General features: G+C 39.8%; 1 protein-coding gene across 1 annotated transcript in view; it reads left to right on the forward strand.

Moving 5' to 3' along the window:
- LOC146001557 (uncharacterized) overlaps positions 1-23,848 on the forward strand; it is a 497,775-nt gene extending 473,927 nt beyond the window's left edge. The window contains exon 5 of the mRNA XM_083139030.1: positions 20,798-23,848. Coding sequence (XP_082995156.1) covers positions 20,809-22,647 — 1,839 coding nt within the window. The 5' untranslated portion in view covers positions 20,798-20,808 and the 3' untranslated portion in view covers positions 22,648-23,848. The remainder of the gene's footprint in view (positions 1-20,797) is intronic.
- Positions 23,849-26,526: the final 2,678 nt, after the last annotated feature.

Here is a 26,526-nt window from a genome sequence, read left to right on the forward strand (position 1 = left end):
GGTTGAAACCGAGTTGTAAAAACTTATGACGCAAATTAAGGGCTCGTTTTCCACTTCCCCTCCCCCACCTATCCTTCCGGAACGATACTTTTACTGGAAACTGATTTTTAAATGAAGAGATCCTCCTTTCGACTAATGAGCGCTGTCGGCACTTCCTAAAAAGAAAACTTTCGCTCTAATCGCATAAATTCTCTGAAGTAATCTCGTGCGTCATATATTAACCCCCTTCCTTTCCGTTGTCGCGTCGTGGATAAATTAAGGGGACCCTTTCTCAGCATGTCGTTGCTGTTGTCGCTCATAGATGGCAGTTAAGTCGGTGCGAAATGCGCCATTTCTCCCGAGTACCGAATGTGGTCGTAAAGTCGTTTTGCATTAGCGTAAGGGGTAGCGAAGTTGTTATGGCGTCGAGGACTACAAATTTCATTGCTTGTGTAATAATTTGGCGCTGACCGTTGCGGTAACTGAATGCATTATTTACCTAAATTACAGTTAACCACGGAAACCGTTGCTATCTTTACAAGCGCACCGGTGGCCCGAACCTCTTCTTTTTGTTGAACAAAAACATTCTTTGCCTTTGTAATGTACCTTTACCACTCCAACCCTTGTTGCGCTCTTCTTTTTCTTTGTTATTGTACGTACACCGCGACGATTTCATGAATGGATAAATTGTAAAAGAGGAACAAGTACAAAGAAATTACCAGGACTTAAAACAGGATTCGAACCCGAAACCTGTAGTTACGTGATTACTCTAACCACTATCCCCACAGAGACCGGATTAAAGTACCATTAACGCATTTGGCATTAAATCCAGCGTGGATAGAATCTGAATATATATAAAATGAGTTCCTGACATTGCATAGTGATAATGTCCCGGGTTTAATCCAGTGAAGACACTTTGTATATTGCCAAGGATCGCACCTTAAACTGTAGCAAAAAAATTGTTACGGATTGGATTGGAGATAAGGTACCAAGGACAAAATAACAAACTTTTGCTTTGAATTTTATAGGCAACTGCTTCTTTTAAAACAAAACACAGAGAAACTGTTTACGAGGCAAGAACTGTAAAGAGACCCTGAAATCAAAAATCGAACAAAAGAGCAGTTACATAGATTTCGCAAATTAATAAACTTCTTTCAGACTTTACAACGAAGAAAAGAGACGGAAAAACAGGTCTCACAGCACTGCTCAAGACTTTAGATACTTAGAAGCAGCACTGCCCTCTATTGGTAATTTTTTTTATAACTCTACATTGCTATTGTAATTGTTATTAAATAGAAATTGTTCATGTACGGCGATATACGGATGGGATATAACATTCGACCCTTACTCAGCTAAATACCTACCACCCATCCTGCGTGTAGGAAGCACATAGCGCTTAGATTTACACCTTCCATGTTATTACTTGTTTGCAGACGAGAGCGGTAAAGCGTATCCACACAATCAGAGAAAGGACGGAATCTGTCGAAACTGTCATAAAAGCCAGTGTTGAAGTGAGAGGTAACAAATTGCGGAGATATAAAAGGGAGGCGAGAACAACGTAAATCAACACAACAACAAAAGGTCTTGAGGGTACGAGAAATAAACAAGGGTGATAACAGATCTGGGTTACGAGCTCTCTTAAAACCAAAGTCGAAAACAGGACATGTCACGCCACCTGGACATTGAGCGATTCTACCACCACTGGAGGCGCCGTTTTGGAGAGGGGAGAATGAGAAGTAAAGAGAGATCGGCAACGACAGAGAAAATTGAGGTAGAGAGGTACAGACAATAATCTAGGTAAGGGAGAGAGAGAGGGAGAAGGAAGGGGAGGACGAGATGTAAGAAGAAATTGGCAAATATAGAGGAAAATGGAGTTAGACAAATACTGAGAAGATCTTAGAGAAAGAGAGAGAGAAAGAGAGAGAGAGGAGTGTAAGGAAAAATACAGAAGAACGTGTTGAGAGAGAGACAGAAAAGAAGAGAAGGATTGATTGATTGATTTGTAGTTTTAAGTCCACTTTATGTACAGTAAGGCTAATCGGGACTGGATCTACAGTTTAAAGTGGGATCCGAACCACTAGTGCCTCCACCGGGTATCGAACCTGGGACCCCTTGATTACAAGGCGACAACGCTACCACTGAACCATCGGGAGGCCCACGAAGAGAAGGAATAATGAGAAGTATAATGAGAGTGTTTTAAGTCTGCTCGATGCTCAGAGAGTGTCCTGTCAAACGCCACTAGGGTACGCGTCAAATTTCCTGCATATGGCGATAGCCAATAGCAGCGATTTGCTGCGGTGCCATGTCGAAATCTCACACGGAAAAGAGACAGCGTGGTTGAGCGAAACACCTTGTCACGAAACTAGGCAACGCCGCACGTCTGTGATTCGTTGGTGCTCTTCAGCCGTTCAAGGCCATATGCAGGAGATTTGACGCGCACTCTAAATCGCCACCAGTCCATTAGCTGCGCGTGACCCGCTGTCTCCTCCCTCCCCTGACTGCAGGACCTTCCCCTCCACCCGCTAGCTAGTTTTACTTTGAGCTCAAATTAAACTCCTTCACTAATATTTGCTTTAATTACATTTTCCTTACTTTCATAAGTCAACGTTTAAGCTCATGGATTTTATAGTAACTCTTCAAAGTTTTTGGAGATAAGCAATTGTTTTCAAACAAGTGACAATATCACCACTTTCTTCATATTTTTTAACCGTTCTTTCCAGCCTGTCATCTAGAGTCATGTAAGCAATCTTCCTTCGTTTACCTTCCATGTTGAACTGGGTCCTTATTAGCGCACATGCTGTGCTCTGCTTCTTTCTGTAAACAGTTGATGAGGTCCTTGACTCGAGGATTCTGTCTTCCAAATTCGGTATTAATTTTATTGTGCCATCCCTCGACAGAGTTGGTGGTTCGATGACGCCTGTTGTAACAACTCCAGAGCTCGACTGGAACTTCTTCGTTTTCCATCCATCTCTCCACGAAATAGTCCAAAAATCCAAAAAGTTTTTCATTGTCAGGCACTCTGGAATGCATTTTCACCCAGTCGTCGGGAACATCCCCAGGCCGAAGAAACGCCAAAGCAGCACACATGCGGATGATCATCATCACTTCTTCGTTCTTCATACCTATCACAAGCAAGTCCCAAACTTTTCTCCAGAAGCACTTTCTCATGTGGAAGTAGCACCCTTTTACCTCTACTGCGGGAAATACAACTTTAAGGACAGAAATTGCTGCCGATTCAAAATCGACTGTAACTTTCGCTGGATTCTACTCTGGTATGGCCTAATAGCATTGCCTCAGGGGAGGGAACAGTGGGTCACGCGCAGCTAAGGATTGGTGGCGATTGTCACGGAACTTATAGTTTAAAGTGGAATCCGAATTTCTGTGAAATGTGCTTACGTCGGGAATCGAACCCGGGAACCATTAATTACAGGACAAGAGCGTAAGCCTCTACAGTAAAGGACAGAGAGAGTGCGCGAGTTTGCAAAAAAAAAAAAAAAAAAAATCAGAACGTGTGAAGAAAGAGAAAAGGAGAGAATGAGAAGAATATTAGTGGCTAATAGAGGAAACAGAAAGGCAAAGAGAGAGAGTGAGAGAAAGAGAGAGAGAGAGAAATAGGGATAGAAACATACAAAAAGAGTGTGATTAAAGCGAGGGAGGAACAAAAAGAAAGACAGGGAAATGTATTGAGAATATGTTGGAGAGATAAACTACTTAGTATGTGAAAGAAACAGTGTGTGAGGGAGAGTGAGAGTGTGTGTGTGTGATAGAGAGAGAATGAGTGTGTGTGTGTGTGTGTGTGATAGAGAGAGAATGAGTGTGTGTGTGTGTGTGTGTGTGTGTGTGTGTGTGTGTGATAGAGAGAGAATGATTGTTTGTGTGTGGGTGGGTGTGTGGGTGTGTGTGTGTGTGTGAGAGAGAGAGAGAGAGAGAAAGAGAGAGAGAGACAGAGGGGGATAGGGAAAGAAAGGCATAGAGAGGGTGTGATTAAAGTGAGGATATAAAGAAACAAGAAAGACAGGGTCATTTATTGAGATTGAGTTAGTCAGATAAACTATGTGAAAGAGAGAGAGAGAGAGAGAGAGAGAGAGAGAGAGAGAGAGAGTAAAAAAAAGATCCAGTGAAGGAGACACACAGAGTGGAGGCGAAGAGAGTGGGTTCTAATTTTCAAGAGACCCCGTGCAACTAACTGCTAACAGCGGCGTCAACAACTTAGATCTAGCTTCCAGCTCACGTCATCCGGATCGTTACTGCGGCAAAATATCGGTTAAAACGCTGCCCTCTAGATGTCGTTGCTGGAATCACCATTGCAGCAACCCCAACGGATGAAAAAAAAGTCGGTAGAAGAAGTTTAAAAATGATTGGAAGACATTTTCCAGAAACGGAAACAAAAGAGGAACGATATTGCGCTGGCCGGTCATCTCGCACGTCTCCTAAACACAGAGCGTCATTTCTTTCTTCGCAGGAGGTAACCGTAGAAGACGAGTCTCGTTTGCAGTTTTAATTTTCTTGTGCGGTTGGAGTAAAAAGCTGTTCTTCTGAAAATGTGATGCTCAATTTGCACTGGGAATCCCCGCCCCCCCCCCCCCGCTCTCCAGACTCGAGTATCCGAGGCAATAGATGCAAGTTTCTTTTTTTATCCCCTCATACATAACAGTCACGCTACCATTCGTAACAATTATTTCCCAAATACAAACTTCTTCACGAAGCAGCAATCGTTTCGTGCAAGAGGATTTTTATTTTTGTTATTTTACGTCACTTTTCTTCCACTTTTGGCAAATCGCAACGATGAGGATAACACAATGAAATCGATGAAGAGACACAAGAACACTCACGCCCAGGCAGGTATTCGACGCATGTATTCTTTCTTATGAACCAGGGTGCGATATCCTGGGGGGACGGGGGATTTCCACCCCACCAACAATCTTGACCCGAAAAATCCCCCCACCGAAAATTTCCGGGGGGGGGGAGTTTCTGTTATAACTAGGACTCGGAAGTTGAAGACCTATAAATTGCCAAAAAAGACATAAAAATACCTAAAAATATCAAAAAAAGAACCTAAAAACGGAAAAAAGAACGTATAAATGTGATCCAAATTAATTAATAACTTCAGTTTTAATTACATATTTAATGAATAAAAGAAATACCAAATTCTGGTAGTATGGAACACAGTGCGAAAAACTATATGAATGAAATGCATCTTCTTTCAGTCCAAAAATGTTTTTCTCTCGTTTCAGGGATCGTTCAAATGTACTTCCTTCTCTCTTCTTTTTTTCTTTACAACAGAAAGGATGTTTAAGAGGTGATGAACTGATGATGATTCGAATTGAGAATGGGCAGTAAAAACGTAGTCGAAAGAAGGTGAAGTTGCAAAAAAAAGCCGTTAAGACCGTAAAAAAGGCTAAAAAAACACCACTAAGCCAAAAACACCGAAAAAGGCAAAAAAGGACAAATAAAGCCCACCTTTTTCTGGCCTACAATAACCCACAATGAACATATTCCTCAACTTTCGAGCCTAGTTATAACAAACAAAAGATAAGCAATTACTTTTAATTTCAAATATACTTTACTAAGAATAATATCGAAAACACACACAAATTAGTGTAGTTGTGAGTATTGAATGATTTCTCTTTCAAGAGATCATTAACAAATTACATCAATATGCACAATAAAAGTAAAAGAAGAATGCAAGAAAATAATAACTATGAAATCTGATTGATTTATATTAATATAAAGCACAAACATACACATAATAAAACCACTTGAACTGAGGAGTAGAAGTGGTAAAAGTTGTAAGTGCCAAAAGCGAAAGTGTTAGGAAATCGCATCGTTCCGCACATCAGCCCGTAAGAACGTGCACACTAGTGACCTCTTTACACGCCCTTTGAACTACTTAGAGAGCTACCAGCCACATTTCACGTTTACCACATTATAAACCATGGCACATTTCACAGTTTAACGTGGAAAACGGTGTTTGTATTATTGTGGCACTTACAGCGTTTACCAATTTTAGTTAGTAAAGGAATTACATAGCTGCTTTGCAATATCTGATATGTATACAAGTAACATACCAATTTCCTTTATGTAATTAATAATAATAATAATATATTTTAATTGAGTAATTTATTTTTACGTTTAATAATAATAATAACACTACAAATATGTATATCGTATTATTTACACATATGTTTGTGGGGGAGGGAATTTGTAGATGAAGAACTTTCTCCCCTCCTCCCAGTTTTCAACGATTTCGCACCCTGTTATGAACGCATCTCTCTGTTCTGTGACTAGAATCAGAAGTAAAGATGGCGCCAGTAGTCCCTTGAAATATTAAACACGAATACGCGCTCATACATATTATACCTGGTGTTTCATAAATAATTGAGGCGTTACAAAAATGTATTGCAAGTAAACTATTGAACGTACGTTAATGAAAACAGTACAGAACGACCGAGGAACGCAAACAGTTTGTGCGCGTATGTTTTGTTAAGCTAAAAGTTCATAACCCTGCCGCTAGGCGACACTCAAATCGCCCACATCACTCATTGTATTGTGCAATGTTTTGGTCCCCAAGATCACCGGACCTTACACCGCGTGACTTCTTTTCGTGGGATTTCATCAAGGACAGGGTGTTCGCCTCACCGATGCCGCCTGATATCGCAGCCTTAAGGGAGCGTATCATCGCAGCGACAGACACTATCGACAGGTCCATGTTGATGCGAGTGTGGCAAGAACTAGACTATCGTGTTGATGCGTGCCGTGTAACCCCTCAATTATTTCTGAAACACCAGGTATATAAAGGCCCATACTACGACATTGGGTCATGAGAGAAAACCTTTTAAATTCAAATTTGCATATCATTACTGCAGTCGAGTGTCCATATGTGTGTGTGTGTGTGTGTGTGTGTGTGTGTGTGTGTGTATATATATATATATATATATATATATATATATATATATATATACACGAGGGTTAAGTCATAAGTCATGGCAACTATTTTTTTCTCGTGAACAGGTGACAACACGAAAAATCTAAGATATACGTTTGAAAGTGTCTGGAATGTACTTTCGGGAGAAGTACAGGAGACTCTTTTAGGGAAGAGGCAGAACACATGGCATTGGACCACAGTGTTTTATTTTGGCAGTTGACACACTCCACCCACCTCGCCACTGTTTGATAGGGCATGCCATGCACACCCAGTGTTTTCCGTAGCTCTGTATGGCATTCCCGTGCATTTCTGTCGTGGAGAACTGCTGTTTTAACGTACGAATGTTGCTCCTGCTTCATGGCCTCCATTTTCGAACGCTGCCACTCACCGACTGAACTTGGGTGCGTGTTTACTACCCCACCTTTGATTACATACACAATTTGGTGGCTTGTTTCGAAACATACACTTTCAAATGTATATCTTGTTGTCCCCTGTTTTCGAGAAAAAAATAGTTGCCATGACTTATGACTTAACCTCGTATATATATATATATATATATATAAACCTAAATATTAACTATGTAATAACTCTTTTTAGTTTCGAAAAGGTCATGGTTATTCTGTTACGATATTGGATGGCAGCGGAAATTGACGGCCTTAGACCTACATTTTCTTTACATTGTGCATTACACAATTTGTAAAGATAATTTCAGTACATCCATTTCCGACCAGCTGGAACCATATGCTCGGAGGGGGCTTGAATTTTAAAGGTAGCATTACATAGCTCGATTCTAGTGTGAGCGGATACACTGTGTTTGGCATATTTTGCATTTTAACCGTCGTCTTATAAGTTGTTCAAAGACAAATATGATAATCTGGGGGTAATTTTAATAGGGGGTTGCATACATCACTCGGGGGGTTTCACTAGTTTCTTACTGCTTTCAATTTCAATTTTTAATCTTGGCAAAATTTCAGGAGGGGCTGTAGCCCCATCTTTACTTCAATCGTCTCTATCCTTCCTCTTTAACGAAAATACTTTCACCAACTTTCTAAGTTTAATTTTTCCGATCATTAATAACACCCTTGGCTTTGAATGCTCAGTATTAGAACTCACGATTTCTTTATACGAAATGAGAAAAAAAAGAGACGCAGAAAGGTTGAGCGTTTATTGACGGTGCACGGGTTGTTTACGATACTGCTCTCCACGTGCAATTTCCTTCCGTCATTCCCGGAGGGGAAATGTTTCATTTCGTTTTCAATAACAGTTTCCTTCAAGAAATCCGGAGCAGTTCTGCGTGGATTTGACGGGAAATCAATCGGTTTTCACACAATTTACAAAGAAAACGAGAAAAAAAGGCAATCCCCGTGCGTTTACCTTGCGACGATCAAATTTCACGCATGATTATGAGGGGGTAGTGTCCCAACATTTGGAGGAGGGCCGAGGTATAGAAACTCTGATGTAAGGCTATATTTTTTTGGATTCCCGCTACAAGACAATGGACAATTTTAGTGGAAATGTAAGAAAGAGAAAACACGGATTTTTTTAGGGGAGAGAGAAAAGCGATAGAAAGAGAGAGAAATTTGAAAGTATAGGAAGAAATGAAGAGAAAAGAAAAATTAAAAGAAAGCAAAGGCAAGCGCGAGAGAGAAACAGGAAGAGAGGATAAGGGACAACGGAAAGAAACAACAAAAAGGAATAAAGAAAAAGGGAGAAAGAAGAAGAAAGGAGGAAAAGGAAGAGAAAGAAAGATAGCAAAGGGAAAGGAAAAAGAACAATAGATAGAGACAGAAACAAAGACAATCATGGAAAGAGAAATAAAAGTGAGAAATAAAGATACAATGGAAGAAAAAGAAACATAGGAATACAGCAAAGCAGAGGAAGAAAGAGAGACAAAAGGAGAAAGAAAGAAACAAGAGAGAGAGAGAGAGAGAGAGAGTCAGTAAAGGAGATAGACCCTTAGCAGAAACGTATGCTGAAAGGACTACATGTATGAAGTTCTTATAATTTCCGAAATGTTGGGCCAGCAGCGTGTTGACAAGAAGAAGTAATTGTTCCTTGGCAAGAAGTATGATTCCATGCTTTTATTCATCTTATAAAGGGTTTTGCAATAAGAATGATATGATTTTGAAATGAACGGGCAACTATGCTTCAAATGTTATAACTGTCACGAGTTGTCATTTGTGTTTAGTATACTGTGACAATTCATTATGGCTAAATAAACTCTTCAATAACGTTTGGTTAGTATCCAAAAATTTTATGAAAATAGACATTCTTTTGTGAATACTCAACGTGCACTTCGCGAAAACTATCGTCCACATAATCGCACTTCTGTGCTTGCTATTCGTCGAATCGTTGAAAAATTTGAAAGGAATTTTACTCTTCACGATGCGAAAATACCAACAAGAGGTCGAATTGCAAGAAGAGTAGAGAACATTGCTGCTGTAGGTCACTGTATGGTGTGGTTTATGGCATGGTGGCATAATCGGACCATTTCTTTTCCAAAACGAGGTAGGAGATGCAGTGACAGGGACTGGTGAGCGGTACCGATTGATGTTAACAGATTTTTTGTGTCCAAATTTAGATGAAATTGATTTGGAGGATATGTGGTTACAACAAGACGGTGCCACATGTCACACTGCTGATGCCTCTATCGACGTATTGCAAGAACAGTTTGGTGAAAGGATAATTTCAGGAAATGCGACTGTTAGTTGGCCTCCAAGAAGTTGTGATTTAACTCCTTTCGATTGCTTTCTGTGGGGTTATTTGAAATTATAGTCTATGCAAACAGGCCACGAACCCTTGATGCATTAAGATTGAACATCGAACGCTGCATTCGTGACATTAGCCCCGAGTTATTGCACAAAGTCATGGAAAATTGAGTTCATCGAATTCGCTCGTGTGAACGAAGTCGAGGTGGACACTTAAATTATGTGTTATTCAAGACAATATAATAAACTATGCTTCAATATAACAAGTTTGGTTGTATCTGAAATAGTTTTCATTTTATTTCATTGTAAAATCATATCGTTCTTATTGGAAAGCTCTATATTACGGTAAACGAAGAGAATTGAATGACAGAACGTTTGTCACCGCAAGTCTCGTATCAACAATCCAGTGCCTTTTTCTAGGAAAAGAGAATCCTTGCACCAACAGTAAGACGAACTGAAAATCTACGAATGTATCAAAGTTAATAATAAAAATTATTTTATTCTACGTTTCTGTGTGTGATACATACATTTATGAAAAATATGTGTCGCTGCAGCGTACGTTCCCAGAAAGAAAGAACGTAATAATACATGAAGAAGCCCGACAAGATTGCCTAAATACAGAAATGTAACGTATATTTATCTGTATATATACACCGTTAAGATAAGTAGAAACCCAAAATTTTGGGGTTGAACTTAAATCATAGTGTACAAATAATGCTGAATGCATTTGATAGAAAGATTGTTTGCAGGGTTGAGATTGGACGAAGAAACTATGATACATATTTTGTTATCTATCAATTGTGGGGCATATATTGTGAATGGGTATACTGAAACCAAAGCTTTAAAACCACAAATACAAAATGTCATTAAATGACATGCAGTCCAGGGTGTATTATTTGGAAGAGGGGTTAACATTTGGGTGTCTAACAAATAATCACCCTCTACATCTCCAGAAAGACAGAGAAATATGATAAGCGAGAGAGAGAGAGAGAGAGAGAGAGAGAGAGAGAGAGAGAGAGAGAGAGAGAGAGAGAGAGAGAGAGAGAAAGAGAATTAATGAAAGAGTGTAATAATATAAAAGAGAAGGAGAAATAAAAGCTCGAGAGGGAATACAATAAAGGATTAAATGAGTTATAAAAAGAAAAAGTAGTGAAAAATACTACAAAAGCAAGAGTAAACAAGAGGAAGTAGATCGTAAGACGTAGGAAGGAGGATGAAAATCTAGAGAAAGAAATATAGAAAAAGGAAAAAGAATACAACCAAAAGAAAGAAATTAATAATACGTAAGCAATTTCCACAAAAAAATAGGTGTTGGTGGTGGTGAAACTTCCCCATGTACACAAGCTATAACTTTCCATGAATCTTCACAAGCTTTTTCGCTTTTATACTCACACCATCACTGCAATGCACAATTGTACTCAACACCTACATTCTAATCAACAAAATCTACCCCCCTCCCCCCGGTAGCAGCCCTAATGGCTTTGGAAAAGAGAGGTCACAAAAGCAGGGCAAACAATTCATGTTTATGTGTGTGTGTGACATAAAAAAAAGACAGGGTTAAAGGGACGTGGTAGGGAGGGTGAGAAACACGAGCTTAGAATAAAAGGAGAGAAAACTGCAATTTCCGCATTCTCGCAGTCATTTGTTTGTTGCTATTGATGTGGAGACAGGAGCGCCGGCACCGCCCTCCGCCCTGGCCAATTTCCTTAATAAGCTTTACCGCTTCATTTCCGGTAGGTGTTAGCTGGACGCGCTCCGAATTTTCATTTTTTTTTTTTTTTTTGGCCCAAATCGACTGTGATGCGGATCTCGGTTCTTCCAACTGTGGGTGTTTTACAGCCGTTTACAGGCGGAGCTTTGATACGGAAAACTGAAAATATTAAACACCAGCTTGAGTCTTTTACGGCTCGGAATCACGAAATGGTTGAGAATCGTCGCGATGGTGGGTTCTTCATACTTATACAAATAGCCTCCGTCAGGATTCTTTAGAATCATTTGTAATGGAGCAAGAATATACAGGTGTTGGACAAAAATATGGAAACACCTGCGAAGAAAAGCTGGAATGCTGTAGCTAATAACATGCAGGACCGCCTTTAGCTACCAAAACGGCCTGCAGTCTCCGAGGAATGGCCGTACAAGTCCTGGATGGTGGATAATGGGATCTTGCACCATTCTTCTGCAAAACATGGTCACAACCCTTCTCAGTGTCCGTCTGTCCCTGTCACTCAGTGTACATTTTCGTCCACGCAGGTGTTTATCTGATGATGTCTTTCCGGACACACTATTATGTCATCATGATCTTGGAAATTACGCCAAATAACATGGCTACTTTGGTAACAGAGGCGCCTGCAAGGCTGGCACCAACAATTCGTCCTTTTTGAAACACTGTCAGCTCGGACATGATTCAGTATCAACTGCACTGCACGCTATCTGCAGCGCAACTGTCGACTCCTACCAGTCCATCAGGGTCCTATCTCAAAGCGCAAAACAAAAGAATGTCGCACCGTGTCCGATTTTAAGTGGAAAAATTGCGTTGATATCACCCGTTCTGATGTCGTGGTGTTTCCATATTTTTGTCCAACCCCTGTATATCTCTCTCACATATATACACACACAAGCTACACAGAGGGAGAAATAAAGAGACAAGGGAAAGAAATGTGAAAGAAAGTAAGAAATAAATAAATAGGGCAAGATAGATAGAAAGGAAGGGATAAAGAAAGCGAGAGAAACGCAAAAACAAAGATAGATTGATTGATTTGCTTTCTGTGCCACTTTTGGCCAATTTGCGAAGATGTGAATGAGTAATGACGAAACTGATGAATGGATACTCTCAAATATCCATGCTCAGGCAAGGATTCAAACCCGGAACCCCCTGGCGTCGTAGCGCGATGTGCTAACCACTCTGCCACGGGGGCCGGAAAAACAAAGATAGAAAGGAAGCAGGAAGAAAGCGTGAGAAACAACAACAATGAGACAGACAGGCAAAGAGAATTCCGTTTCTAACTAAAGACTACTCTTTGCATTAAGAAAGCGTCGATTGAATAAGTTCTGGAGATATAGAACAAGCAGAAAGCAACTGCAACACAACAGAATCTCCAGATTTTAGCAATGCCTCCATTACATGTTCTGGCGTAAGCTGCTGATGTCCCATTGAAACAGCCGAGACATGCGCTTGTTGGATAGCAGCTTTCCATACATGCTAACTTTTCTCATTTGTAGCTCAAAATTTACTTCAGACACTAACTTCAGATTGCCTAAACAAATAGTTGCATTTATCTGTCTTCAATTATCTTTCCGGCTCTAATTGACGCACACCGAGACGTGTCAACAGACCATTTCCGGCGTCTCAATGGGCGATAGATAACCTGCAGGCTTCTGGCACGGAAATTCCCGCTTCGGTTCCGCGCGCTTCCCTATAGTGGGCGTCACATCATTTGATTTCAATAGAAGCAGACAACAGAACTTCTGTTGCATTCTGTTGTCGCGTTTCTCTGTCTCAGTGGGCGTTAAGCTTTACACTAGCTAAAATCAGCCGACCTCCGCGGAGAGTGACTAGCACAGCGCGTTGCGATGCCGGGGGATCAGGGTTCGAATCCCCATGAGCGTTCTTTGTGAGTGTCCATCAATTTCACCATATCATCACACGTCCTCATCGTCGCGATTAGCCCAAAGTGACAGAAAAGCGACGTTAAATAACCTAATTCAATCAATCAATCCCTTTTCCTATCTTTTTCTTCTCTATTCCATTTATCTTTCTCTCTTCTGACTTGTTTTATCTATCTCGTGACTAATCTTCATTTTCTGCTGCCTCTTTCCGCTTTCTCTAACCTAAACGCATAATATTAATATAAACTAGCTGATTGCCCGGCGTTGCCCGGGTGTTTATTTATCCCAATCTTCTATTAGACAGGAATATAATGAATCTAACTAAAGTGTAAAATGAACTTGAAGTTGAACGGCATTGGGAGTGTCACTATTCATCTCAGCGGCCCCGAAAACTATGGATTCCACATTAATATCGGTCGTTTTACATGTCACCCCTTCCCACCCCCACCCCTAGGTGTGCCAGGGGTGTCTTTTAGTTGAATGGCATTGGGAGTGTCACTATTCATCTTAGCGACCTCGAAAACTATGGATTCCACACTAATGTCGGTCGTTTTCCATTATTTTTACATGTCCCCCCTTCCCACCCTCACCTCTAGGTGTGCCAGGGGTGTCTTGGAGTTGAATGGCATAGGGAGTGTCACTATTCATCTCAGCGACCCCGAAAACTATGGATTCCACACTAATATCGGTCGTTTTACATGTCACCATTTCCCACCTCCATCCCTAGGGGTTCCAGGGGTGTCTTGGAGTTGAACGGCATTGGGAGTGTCACTATTCATCTTAGCGACCCAGAAAACTATGGATTTCACACTAATATCGTTCGTTTTTTAGTATTTTTACGTCCCCCCTCCCATAGGGGTGCCAGGGGTGTCTTACCCCCACAGTATTTCTTTCGAGATTGCAAGTGATACGTGTACCAAGTTTGGTTGAAATCGCTCCAGGCGTTCGAGAGTTATGCCGGAACAAACACACACACACATACACCCACACACATCCATTTTTATACAAGAAAGAAGATATCTGATTGGGAAGTTAAAGATTATGTTTCTAGGTTATCTATCTGACTGCTTCTCACTATAATATTTATCCCCTCCTTGTTCTTTGTTTCCGATGGTGATTTACCCCTTTACAGCAGGGCGAACACTTTATGATCGCTTTCATCACAGGAACCACTTGGCCGTGGGACACAATGGAGGGGAAGGGGGGAGAGAAGACAAAAGAACAGAGATTGAGCGATCCACATCAGATACCCCCATATTGTCCGCTTCCCCGATACCATTCGACGATAAATCAGAGTGATGTGTGCGGTTCGTGACTTTCAAGCGTATGTCTTTTGTTTCCGAGGTTAGTCGGGGTCCTCCGCAGAAAGATGGCTCTTTTGCTTTCTCCGTCGTTTTTTTTTTCTCGGGGTTCGCCGTAAATCAAGACACTGTGGCCCGAAATAACTCCCCGGGCTCGTTATTAAACAATGCTCTTCAACACTTGAAGACGTCCCTTTAGTCGACTGGAACCAGCTCTCCTCCCGCGGTCTGTAATAACGTTATAATTTCTCCTTTCGAATGGGGTCGTGGCATATGTTTTCTGGATGCACGAAATTATATCCGAGAATTTTGTTGGTTCAGTGTAAATTTGCCTCGATCTTAGCGCTTTGAGAATGGTGGTTTCGTCAGTGGCGTGCCCATGGAGGTAGGGACAGTGGCGGCGATTGGGTTCGAAAACTGGGGGGGAGCATGGTGCCAAAACTTGGGGGACAAAGGCAGTTTTAATTCCCCTTGGTTTAACATAGTGCGGTGGCAAAAGAAGCGAAAAGTGGGGGGCACAGGGGGGTCGTACTCCCTCCATTTGACTTTGCTTTCGTTTTAAAAAAAATCGAATCAACAGCAATGTAAAAATGAGTGCTAAAAAAAAGGAAAATATAAGCCGTTCACAAGGTCTCATTGGGTTATGAGTTTAATTCTGCAAGTCAACTATTCTGTCTAACAGTTCTGCAGTCCCAATACTTGCAGAGCGTTTCGTGAAACGTTAAGTTGAGACCATGTTTCCATCAACTTGACATTATGCTTCAATTAAACAATGGATTAAATAATTTAACTTCTACAAAAATGGGAGAGGAAAGAACAGTTTACAGGACTCTTGATTGGGAACCTGATGGTAAGAGATATTCTCATAATTGACATAAAAGTGGCATATTAATATAGAAAAGAAGGCGTTTTTAAAATAAGAAGAATATGGAATGCTTCTTTTAATGAATGCATTTAAACATAAAGGCTACAATAGAATTTTATAAAATAAAGTAAAGCATGTTTTTGCATTTTAGTTTCTTGTTGATAATGCTCTTCTAAATTGTCAGTAGGCTATGTATATTCTTCATAACATATACCGCCCGTATACCTTCCACTACAGCCCTGCTGTCTGCGTATCATAACATTTTCATGGAATATTTGTGGTACTCTAATATTTACCATTGTGGCTACAGCCCACTGTAATGTTCTTTTTTGTTACTTGTCTTGTCTTGCTCTCCGTTCGATTCCGTGTTCGCAAGGCTAAATGCATAATTGTTATACAAATAACTACATATGCGTCTAAAACAGTGCATTTTAGATTACTCTACTTCCAAGAGGAAATACTGCTACAACGTATTCGAGTAACTTGTCTTGTGTTGACTTGAAATATCTTAATTCTTCAAAACAAAACTTCCTACATCGTTGTTTATCTTCCACTTAACTTTCTTTCGGATTATATTTGCGACAGGTTATCAAAATTTTATATTCCACTGAGATTTCTTGTATTTTGATTTCTAAGAATGTGGTACGATATTGTTTTCTTATATGTTGTATTGTCTTTATTATTTTGCTGAAGAGTTAGCGCCATCTTTACTTATTTCTTACACTCATCATATCTTCAGAATCAAACGTATAAAGTGTTCAAGTAATGAATATATCAAAACTTGTATTATCACATTTTAAATATTACTAGTGTTTTAATTTGATGTATCATATTGTGATGATAACACCATTAAGCCTTGTTTCCATGATATGAAAAACTCAATATGGTGACCAAGGCAGAAATTTATTTTATTATAAAACATAAACTGAACGTAACGTTTCAACCTTCTTGCAAGGTCTTCAGACTCTGCACCAAGTGCAAATGTAACAAGATACAAAAACAGGACGATATATATACACAAAAATTACTGCCCTCCAGACTATTACATTCTCGCAGGTGGCTTTCCCTTGTCAACTGTACTTTCACCTGAAAGAGAATGTGGTTGGACTCCTTATCTCACGCGCTCTATTCCCTTCATTCTTCTTCCTTCTTCTCTCCTCTTTCTCTTTTGTCCTTTCCACTATTTCTAACACCTTCTTCCATTATTTGATTAACTTCAGTCCCACATTCCAGTTCATTGTGTCTTCTTCACCTTCCTTCTCTATTTCCTTGGCCTCCTTCCATTTTCTCACTAGTATTCTCTTCTCCCTTCCTATCTGCTTAGCCTCATCCCACTTTATGTCATGTCCTGTTTCTCTCGTGTGTTTAAATATCGCATTTCTCTCTCCCTTAAGTCGTTCATCATCCCTATGTTGTTTCAACCTGTCTTTCAGCCTCTAAACGTTACGTTTAGTTTATGTTTTATAATAAAATAAATTTCTGCCTTGGTCAGCATATTGAGTTTTTCATATCATATTATGAATACAAAAGTTTCTTATGAAGTTACTCTTCAGTATAGTACGGAATTACTTTATCTTCATATAACAAACTTTTAGAGGAACTGCTATAAAATAGCCTTTTGTGTTCGACAGCATCTGAATATAATTTACAATGTATATAGCGTACCAAACATTGTAGAAAAGTAAAGTGCTCCCCTGTGCTTTGCACCACGCCATGAAGGCGTATAGGGGAGTGTGGACTTAGGGCCCCACACTTTCTTGATCACGGCCGAAGGAGGTGGTGATGTGATCAGCAGTACACCCCTGGCTGCCTGTAGTCCCAGAGTTTCCTACAGTTACCCACTTTATACGAAGCTGGGTGGGCGCCGGAGACACTTGAACAAGTTTAAAAAATCCCGGTTCTCCCCCTCCGGGAATCGAACCTGGGTCTCTCGCATGGTAGTCAGACGCCCTTACGACTTAGCTAACACTTCTCCTAAAACATTGAAGTAGATGTGAAATATATTTACTTGAGAAAATAATGGAAAAAGAAGAACGGAATAACCAGCGGCGTACCCAGAATTTTCGAAAGGGAGGGGTTTTCTACACCTTTCCTGGTAGTCAGATCTCATTTTGCTATATTTTCCTACCTTGACGTTCTTTTTTTCAGAAATACTGGGCCAAAAGAGGGGGGGGTGAACTATATCAACCGTGAAAAGTCATTGAATTGTCCACATACAGTGAACAGAAATCCTTGTAATGCATGAACGGGATTTGTGTTTAATGCAGTAAACGATCCAAGGCATTGAATGGAACACCTTGATGCTTGTACAAATCCTTTCATTTTTCTTACTTCACGTCTCTTTTCTAACTCTTTGGGATGATCGTAACGATGAGGATGAATGATGATCGGAACAAAATTGACAAAGAGATAATTACAAAAGAGCATTTGGACCATGAACTGGGCTCGAACGTCGAATCTTTTTTGGAGAAAATGAGAGTTAGTCACAATAACGGTGCAGAAAACTGACAATTGATGCATTTTATAATGCATAAAATTAGGGATGTGACGAAGCTGAAAATTTACCGATGCCGATGTACTCACTGATAAATTTTGGAACCGATACCGTTGCCGATATTTAACCGATTCCGATAAATAAGATTATTAAACAGAAATGGGATGTTACTTTCAGCATGACAAAAAAATAAATTTGCTATGTACATTTCTATTGCATATCATATGTATATACATATATATTCTCAAGAGATGCGAATGTACAATTTGCATCTACAAAATGAACCTTTAAGAAGAACATGGATTCTCAAGAGATTAAACATTAGTACACAAGCAGTTCTTTGAAATGCAAAATGAATTCCTGTTCTGCCAGATTCAACTTCAGAAATACGAGATTTGGAAGCACTTCAGGAAGTAACTACTCCTTCTCTTATCGCAAATCTGTTCAGCAACACTGAACACTCAATCACTGAATACTGATGCAAGTATTCTGATGCCCAAGTATTTACTCAGCACTTGCTTCAGGTTTGAATAATCATTTTTGAATTTCCTATACAACAGCAATGTACTGTTTTATTTCCGATTTATAGTTAGGTTGATCCTCTGAATGAGAGTTTGCAATAATTTTATTACAAAAACTCTACAATAATGACGAATCATAACCAAATTTTCAATAAATCTTACAAAACTAGAATATAAAACTTATTATAAGGTATAAACATGGTATAATCTGTAACGGTTTAAATATCGGATATTTGCCGATTCCGATACCGATGCCGATATATCAATTTCTGCCGATTTTCATACATCTGTAATCGGCTTCGGCACATCCCTACATAAAATGAATATGATGAATTTACTTTTAGGCGTGTATAGGTAGCACGATGATCATATATCAGCTGAGGCTTCATAGCCATATACTGCCTTATAAGGTCATGACAAACCTTCCATTTACCTCCACGTTACTGCGGCAACATTAACATTTTCCAATGGGAATACGAAGACACGCAAGAAAAATCTCCAATGTCGCATATACCCATTACCCCCAAACTCGCCCTTAAATGTTGGCGAAATCGCAGTTGGCAGCCTTTATATCCCATTGGGTATGTAAATCCCCGGACGAAGCTTTGAGCGGAGGAGCGAGGAAAACCCAGGGGTGCCATTCGACGCGCTGTCTCCACCTCCTCTGATGCGAGAAGCCTGTCTCTTCCCTCCGCGGGGTCGCGGTAATGGATACCGTCAAGTGGCGCCCAACGTGGGGCCATCAGGAGTACCTAGTTTCGCCGCAAGGGGGCAACACGCTACGCCGGAGGGACTGGAACGCAATTTGGAAAGCGCCAAACCGAAAAATTTGGCCAGGGTGCGACCAGTATTTGTATTTCGTTCGCTTCTGTTTTAACCTTCCATTTCACACTTCTTCATTCAGAACGTTAATTTAACACGAATGGTACAAATGACGAAACCACGAGAGAAACTTTGGATTGGAATACTAATATTAACCAAAAGGTAACTCGATTAAACAAACACTCATTAAACCTAAGCAGAATTGTAGTTTAGGAATTCTTAGGTTAGAAGGGTCAAATTTAGAGCTCTTAGTATTTAGTTTTGGCCTTTGTTGCAAATTTGGTGTGCCCCGCACCAGACCTACATACATATATATAGGAGCTTGCTTCGAGCGCATCTGCCTTTACTCGTGTATGAACTACTGACATTTTACCTTTTACAAAGTGTGCATCAAATAAGAAAAATTGTGCTGGTGTTTAAACTATATCCTACAAAATCTACTTGCAATTATAAAACTACCAAAAGGTGTCACCAATGGTCCCTTTTTGTACATTACTTAAAATGTTCTACCTAGCTATTGAGCTTCGAAAACCTAACTCTTTACATATTTTTTAAATTATTTATTACTTACAAACGCTACCTGGTGAAAAAAAGTTTAACATTAGCAGGAATCGAATTATTCTGAAAGTTACGGACTTTTTACGCAATTTTCGCCAAAATGTAAATTGTAAATATTCCAACTACTAATTAATACTTTGTCTGCTTGCAGTGTAGGATTGCATTACAATCAAAATATTTTTTAAAAAAGTTACCAGAAAGATCTACAGAATTTACTATGTTAGGCTTTAGTTGTCTGCAAGAATCTATTAAACACATTTCGTACAAAATGTTCTAGCTCCTTTTTCTGTTTTGAAAACTTTAGTACCTTATAAACTTATAACACTTTATAATTAACTGTAAGCAACTTGTGAACGTTTAATGCTCACAGGGCTAGAATTACTATTTTCATAGTATTATAGATGAAGAGTTTTAATAAATATCACAATCTGAAGAATCCCATTCAGCACACACGAGTCTGAAATCACCTAATTCCTCAGATATTCAATAGCTATTGATATCGAACGGATATCCAGGAATATCCATTAGACATCCAATAGATATCTCTTCGATGTCCACATGTCTGTCAAAGAGACATTCATTAAACATTCTGCAGTTATTCCGAAACCCATGCAATAGTTCAGCATATGTTCTACTTGGGTTGCAAACCCAATATTAATATGGTACCTGCCACAAAACTTTGAACTACTACCCTTCGTACCCTTCAATAATATCCTGTATCGTATTCTTTCCCAAAATCAGTCTCATGGAAAAACATTGTTTCTACATTGAACAATTAATTAATTCTCATAATTTCCTGTGTGGAAGAAAACTATGAAAAGTATTGAAATATGTTTCAATGTATGAAGCTTCACAATGCAGAAAACTCGATGTTAATATCTTACAATTTGTATATTATAAGCAATCCACATTTAATATTCCACGATATTTGAAATGCTTTCTATTATCGTTCATATAGTGTGATATATCCTTAGTTTCTGTATTACTAAGTGTTCTTTCGTCTATTGTATCGTTTCAGGAATCTTTTCTATGATGTCATCACAGTGGTACCAGATGTCTTTGCTGGTTGTAGCAACAGCTGCGGTGATGTGGTGCCAGGGAGCCTGCGCTTCGTGTCCCATCAACTGTAGCTGCGAGCTGGACATACGCGGAAGAAACCAGGTCCTCTGCAACCGCGGCGGGATGGTCGGCACAATACCCGTCCGCTCCATGGACAAGGACACCGAGGTTCTCATGATTACGGCACCCTCGGATAATTCCAACGACCTCACAATAGGTCCTATCTTCACGGACTTCAACCGCCTGGAGGAGATACATATCGTCGAGTCGAATATACCTGCAATCGGTCGGCACTCCTTTTGGGGAGTTATCACCTTACGTGTTCTCAATCTTACTCAAAACAATATCTCTCAAGCGCATGACTATAATTTCCGTGGCCTTGGCAACCTTCTGGAACTGCATCTCGACGACAACAACATCGAGTCTATTCCTAGCGGGGCGTTCAGGCACCTGCAGGAGCTTAGAGTGCTCACGCTGGCCAGGAACAAGATCACAGAACTCGCTCCGAGGCTTTTCTTGAAGCTGAGTAAGCTGCAGTATCTTGATCTGAGTGGGAACGAGATTGGAGAGCTGAATCCGGAGATGTTCAAGGATGTCCAGGAGCTTAGGACTTTCAAGTGTCAAGGTTGCGGCCTCTCCAATCTTAACACACTCATCTACAAGCTCCTGCCTGATCTGGAAATATTGGATCTCAGGGACAACCAGTTCAAGTACATAGCCTCGGATGAGTTCAAGGACTTGAAGCATTTGCAGTATCTTCATCTGGATGGTAACCAGCTTCCGGTTATCCTCGATCGTACCTTCAGCGGCCACAATCTTCATGCCCTCACGATCAGCAGGAACAGAATTGCCAAAGTCACCGCCCTGGCGTTTGCAAACTTCACCGTGAAGCACCTGGACTTGTCGTACAATAAGCTCGACAGGTTGGAGACTGAGACCTTCACGCCATTGGCGGATTCCCTGCGCCGGTTGAATCTTGGCGGGAACTCTCTCCCGATTGGAGATGTGAAGTATGTCCTCCACGGTTTGCTGAAGCTGAGGGAACTGGAGCTTCCGGATATGAACCTTGCCGAGCTTCCTCTTGGGATCTTCGTCTTCCACGAGCACCTGAGATTCCTGAATCTCTCCAGTAATCTCTTCACCCACTTCCCGGCACAGATATTGTCTCCACTGCCTCGGCTTCACGAGCTGGACTTGTCTAATAATATCTTCCGCGGGTTAGACGAGCGGCTGCTGGCCAAGTTTGATCAGATGAGCAACCTGAAGATAATCCACTTGGAGGGAAACCCTTGGTCGTGTGATCTGTGCCATATAATCCCGATGCTGAAATGGCTGAATCGAAGCTCGCTCTTCAAGAAATCTTGCGAGAGGCCCCTCAGCAGCAGCTGCCTACGATGCACCACCCCGTACCTCCTGAACGGTCGCCGCTTGATGACGCTGAATCCAGGACACTTAGGATGGTGCGGGGAGGAGAGCGCCGCACCAAACATCCTCCCGGACGACTCTCAGCTGGGCATCATCGTTGCCTGCGCGATCGCCGTTCTCTTACTCATCACCGTCATCATCATCGCCATCATCTACAACCGCCACGCCGCTCACTACTACACCCACGAGGAAGACAGGGCGGAGCAGGAAGCCATCTTCGAGAACCCGGCGGTGCTTGACGAGAACGGCGACCTGCGATTCAAGGACCGGAAGGAGAAAAAGAAAGTTTCTATAGCAACCATCGACGAGATCACGAAAGACCCGGAGCTGAACCACACGACCGTGAAAGTTAACGGGCAGCAGACGCTCACGAACGGGACCTGAGACCTGATCCCTGATGTCGCGGACATCGGGGAGCTGTCACCCAATCTCGCGGACACTCAACTATGATCTTGACGGAAGTTGTGGGGAGAGCCATCTTGCGGTGGAATAATAGACTTTACAAATTTTTAGCCACGGAATTACTGAAGTTCCAGTACTGTTAAGTCCCAGTGAAAGTAAGCCAAAATAAGTTTCGGGGTGTTGTATGTCTTGTGCAAATATGCGTGCGTGCGTGTGTGTGTGAAACTTAAAGTATAAAAACCAGTACAATCATGATGTGAACGATGAAACTAGTTGGAAAAACTTGCCAATATCTGTGGCTCAGAGTGCATCAACAGTGCGCTCACATTGTTGAACAACAATTAAAGACTGCATTGGTGAACGAGAACTGTCGCTTAGCGATGTAAACGAAGTCAAAGCGAAAAACCAGGTAATGGAGGAACTTAAATTTGCCTGAAGGCTCCAAAACTTGTGAATGCATTTACAGATACCATATGTGTTGAAGATTTGATAGATTAAGCGCTATAGCAGAAAAGTTACCATTTTAATACATTTACAACTATGAAAACTTTATTAGAGACAAAACAAAGCAGAGGTAACAACAATATTTGCCCGAACATATAGCATATCACCAGCGGAAGAAGAAGTGCAGTTGGGTAAACAATTGGTAAATTTCTTACTTGATGTGAAGGTTTGGATTAACTAATTTTGCTCTTCAGAACATTTCAAGTATAATAATGCAGGATGCTTGTACACTTAATTTTGGGTTCCAATAGTTCAATGGAATAATCAACAAAATAGAGGTTATTTATGTTCCCGCATATGATATTCCAACTACTTGTATAATAACATGTCGAAAGACAGAAACAAAATATGTGCTGATATTTTCATTCAAGAATATAGTTTAAACATTTATCTTTAAATAAGAATTGTGTTGTTATGTAGGCTTATGTTTCTTACTGTAGTAATAAATTATACTACCGATTACCAACCAATCGTTTTGTTAATAAAGATTGTAGTGCTACCTTTATACATATATCTCATCATAGTATCGTGTGCCATCAACTATCATTGCTTGCTGCAATGTAATTTTGTAGTTATTTCGAATACAATGTTTTATAATGTTACATAATATTGGTGTGTTTTGCTTGTAGATGTGCAGTTTTAAACGGAAACTAAACATGAGTCAAAAGTTTTCCGATTAAAGGTCCCATCCAGTGATGTGCGTCTACGCGTAAACAACGATAGTTTACATTCTACACGTAGACAATTTTATACACGTAAATGACGTAATCTATGTAAACAACATGGCGAAAGGTGATAACTTAGTAAAGGGCGCAGTGGAATTAAAAGAAAATTATACTGCGTATCAGTTGCTGATGTGTGAGGAGAACTTTTCATAGTCTTTCTTCCAAATTCAAACAATTTCTCACCTAGGAAAAAACCTAAGATAGGAAATATTCTAGTGTTTTATTGGAAAAATACTAATTTTGCCTCACGACTGCCATCTGTTGTTTCTTTTGCATACTATTTATCTTCTTCTATAGTTGATAATAGAAGAGAAAAGAAATTTTGTTGTAAATAGGATTTTTTTCAGTTCGTTAGGAACCAATATAGTTGAAAATGTCACTTTCTTTTCATAAAAGCCTTGAAAATTAATTTTAATGCACTTTAGATTGTCTACGTAGTCTATGTAAACTACAACCCAATGTAATCTACGCGTAGATTACGTGTAGACAACGCATGTAGACGTAAACTTATAGTCTACGGCACATCACTGCACATCTGTAAACGAAACACAACAATATTATGTAATATAATAAAATATTGTATTCGAAATAGTAACTACAAAATTAAATGCGGCATGAGTGCAAACTGCAAATAGGCTGTTGTTTATTTATTGATTATTTTTTGTGAAATAATTATATTTACTACTTTTGGTAGAGTACCATTACTATTATATGGATTAAAAATGTTTATAGCTCAATAGCTGGTGGCACACATTACTACGATGAGAGATATGTATAAAGGCAGCACTACAATCTTTATGAACGACACGATTGGTAATCGATTGTAGAACTTATTACTGTAATAAAAAAATATAAGCCTATATTTAGACAACACTACAATTTTTATTGATTATACAATCCGTTTTTCGTTCTACATCATTTCAAAGCTTATTTTGCATTTGTTTAAAGTCGGATTCAGAGGATATCAGAGGATTTAAATCTTAAACTATATTCACTAGTAAGTACGAGAAAATTCTAAATATCTTGTCCATAATGTGCAAGCATCCTGTGTATTTCTGATTGTTGGTCTGACGATAATGCAACTGAAATGACATCATATGTCTAAGGGACCACAAAACAAAAATACACAAGCCTTTTTTGGGTTATTACTTTTCCGTAAATAAAATCGTCAATGAAATAAAGAAGAAAAAGAAATGAATTATGTATTCTGTGGTAAATACACATGAAAAAAATCGTTAGGTGAAGAAATGTTTGTAAACATTAGCTGGCTTATTTTATAATGATCTCTACTCAGAAAAAAATATGTGAGAAAAGCTTTATTTGCTCCTTAGTGTAAAATGCCGACTTTGCATTCGTGCCAAGCGGGACAAACATGATACGCAGGCTTTTTATCGTATGTGCTTGTAATTTAGTCATAAGTATTTTTTTGCCAAATTTTCGAAGTGCATTTCACGGAAAAAAAGGAATATATATAATAGAAGTTTTAAATAAACAATTTAATTTTTCAGAATGTTTGCTTATTGCTTATTTTACTTCTAAATGAACTATTTTGAAAGTTATAATTGTTAAAAAAGTTTGGAGGGCATTTTACAACCTTTGCGAAATATTATCAGAAGTAACGGGGTGTTTAGGAGTTGATGAGGGACTTTATCCACGCAATTATACGTATTAATATAAAATAATAAAATTACATTCCATACTAGATAAATTGCAGAATACATAACAAGTGGTTTACATTTGTACAGTGTCTCTCAAAAGTTTTAGGACAACGACATTTTAAACTAGGCAACCCAATTTACACAAGCCGTTGGTGGGTTGCGTGCAGAGTTAGGCTCAATTTCAGGGTTGCCACATGCACAATAGATATTTATAAAATACGCGAAAGAAATATAAACAAGTATAATTGTATGAAATTATTAAAAATATCACTATTAAATCGCAAATGACAAAATTCTTTCTGAAAGAAAAAAATAGGTTTTCTAGTATTTCATCGCTGATGAGTCTACAGTAAGGAAAAGAGGTGAGTGGAAACGAAAGGTTACAAAGAAGAGGAGAAAGAGAAAGCGAAAGGAGAAGAGGAAAAGTAGAGGGGAGAAGAAAGATAGGATAGACGAGGAGAGGAGATGTAGTTAGGAGAATGGAAAAAGATTCGAGGAGAGATGAGGAAAAAAGAACAAAGCAGAGAAAAGAGGAGGAAAAAGAGAGGAGAGGAGAGGAGAGGAGAGGAGAGGAGAGGAGAGGAGAGGAGAGGAGAGGAGAGGAGGAGACGAGAAGAGGGAAGTGGAGAGTAGAGTAAAGGAGAGAAAAAGAGAAGAACGAAAAAAGAGAGAATAGTGCAGTGGAGTCGGAAATCTAAGACAGGAAAGGAGATAAGAGTAGAGAAGAGTGGGATGGAGAAAAGTAGGGAAGGCGATATGAGATAAAAGCAGAACAGAAAGAGGGGAGAGAAGAAGGAGAAGGAACTGGAGAGAAGAGGTAGTTGCAGAAAATATCGTCTGAGCGTCAAGAATGGATGCATTGGTCAAAGTATCGACATGAAACATTCAATAACATTTTGAAATGTATTGGAGAATATATTAGATCGGTGCGAAATGCCTTTTGGCTGAGTTCAGAGCAAATTAAAATCTTCCAT

The sequence above is a fragment of the Lepisma saccharinum genome, chromosome 17, assembly GCF_977018435.1.
Source record: "Lepisma saccharinum chromosome 17, izLepSacc3.1, whole genome shotgun sequence".
Classification (NCBI taxonomy): Eukaryota; Metazoa; Arthropoda; class Insecta; order Zygentoma; family Lepismatidae; genus Lepisma; species Lepisma saccharinum.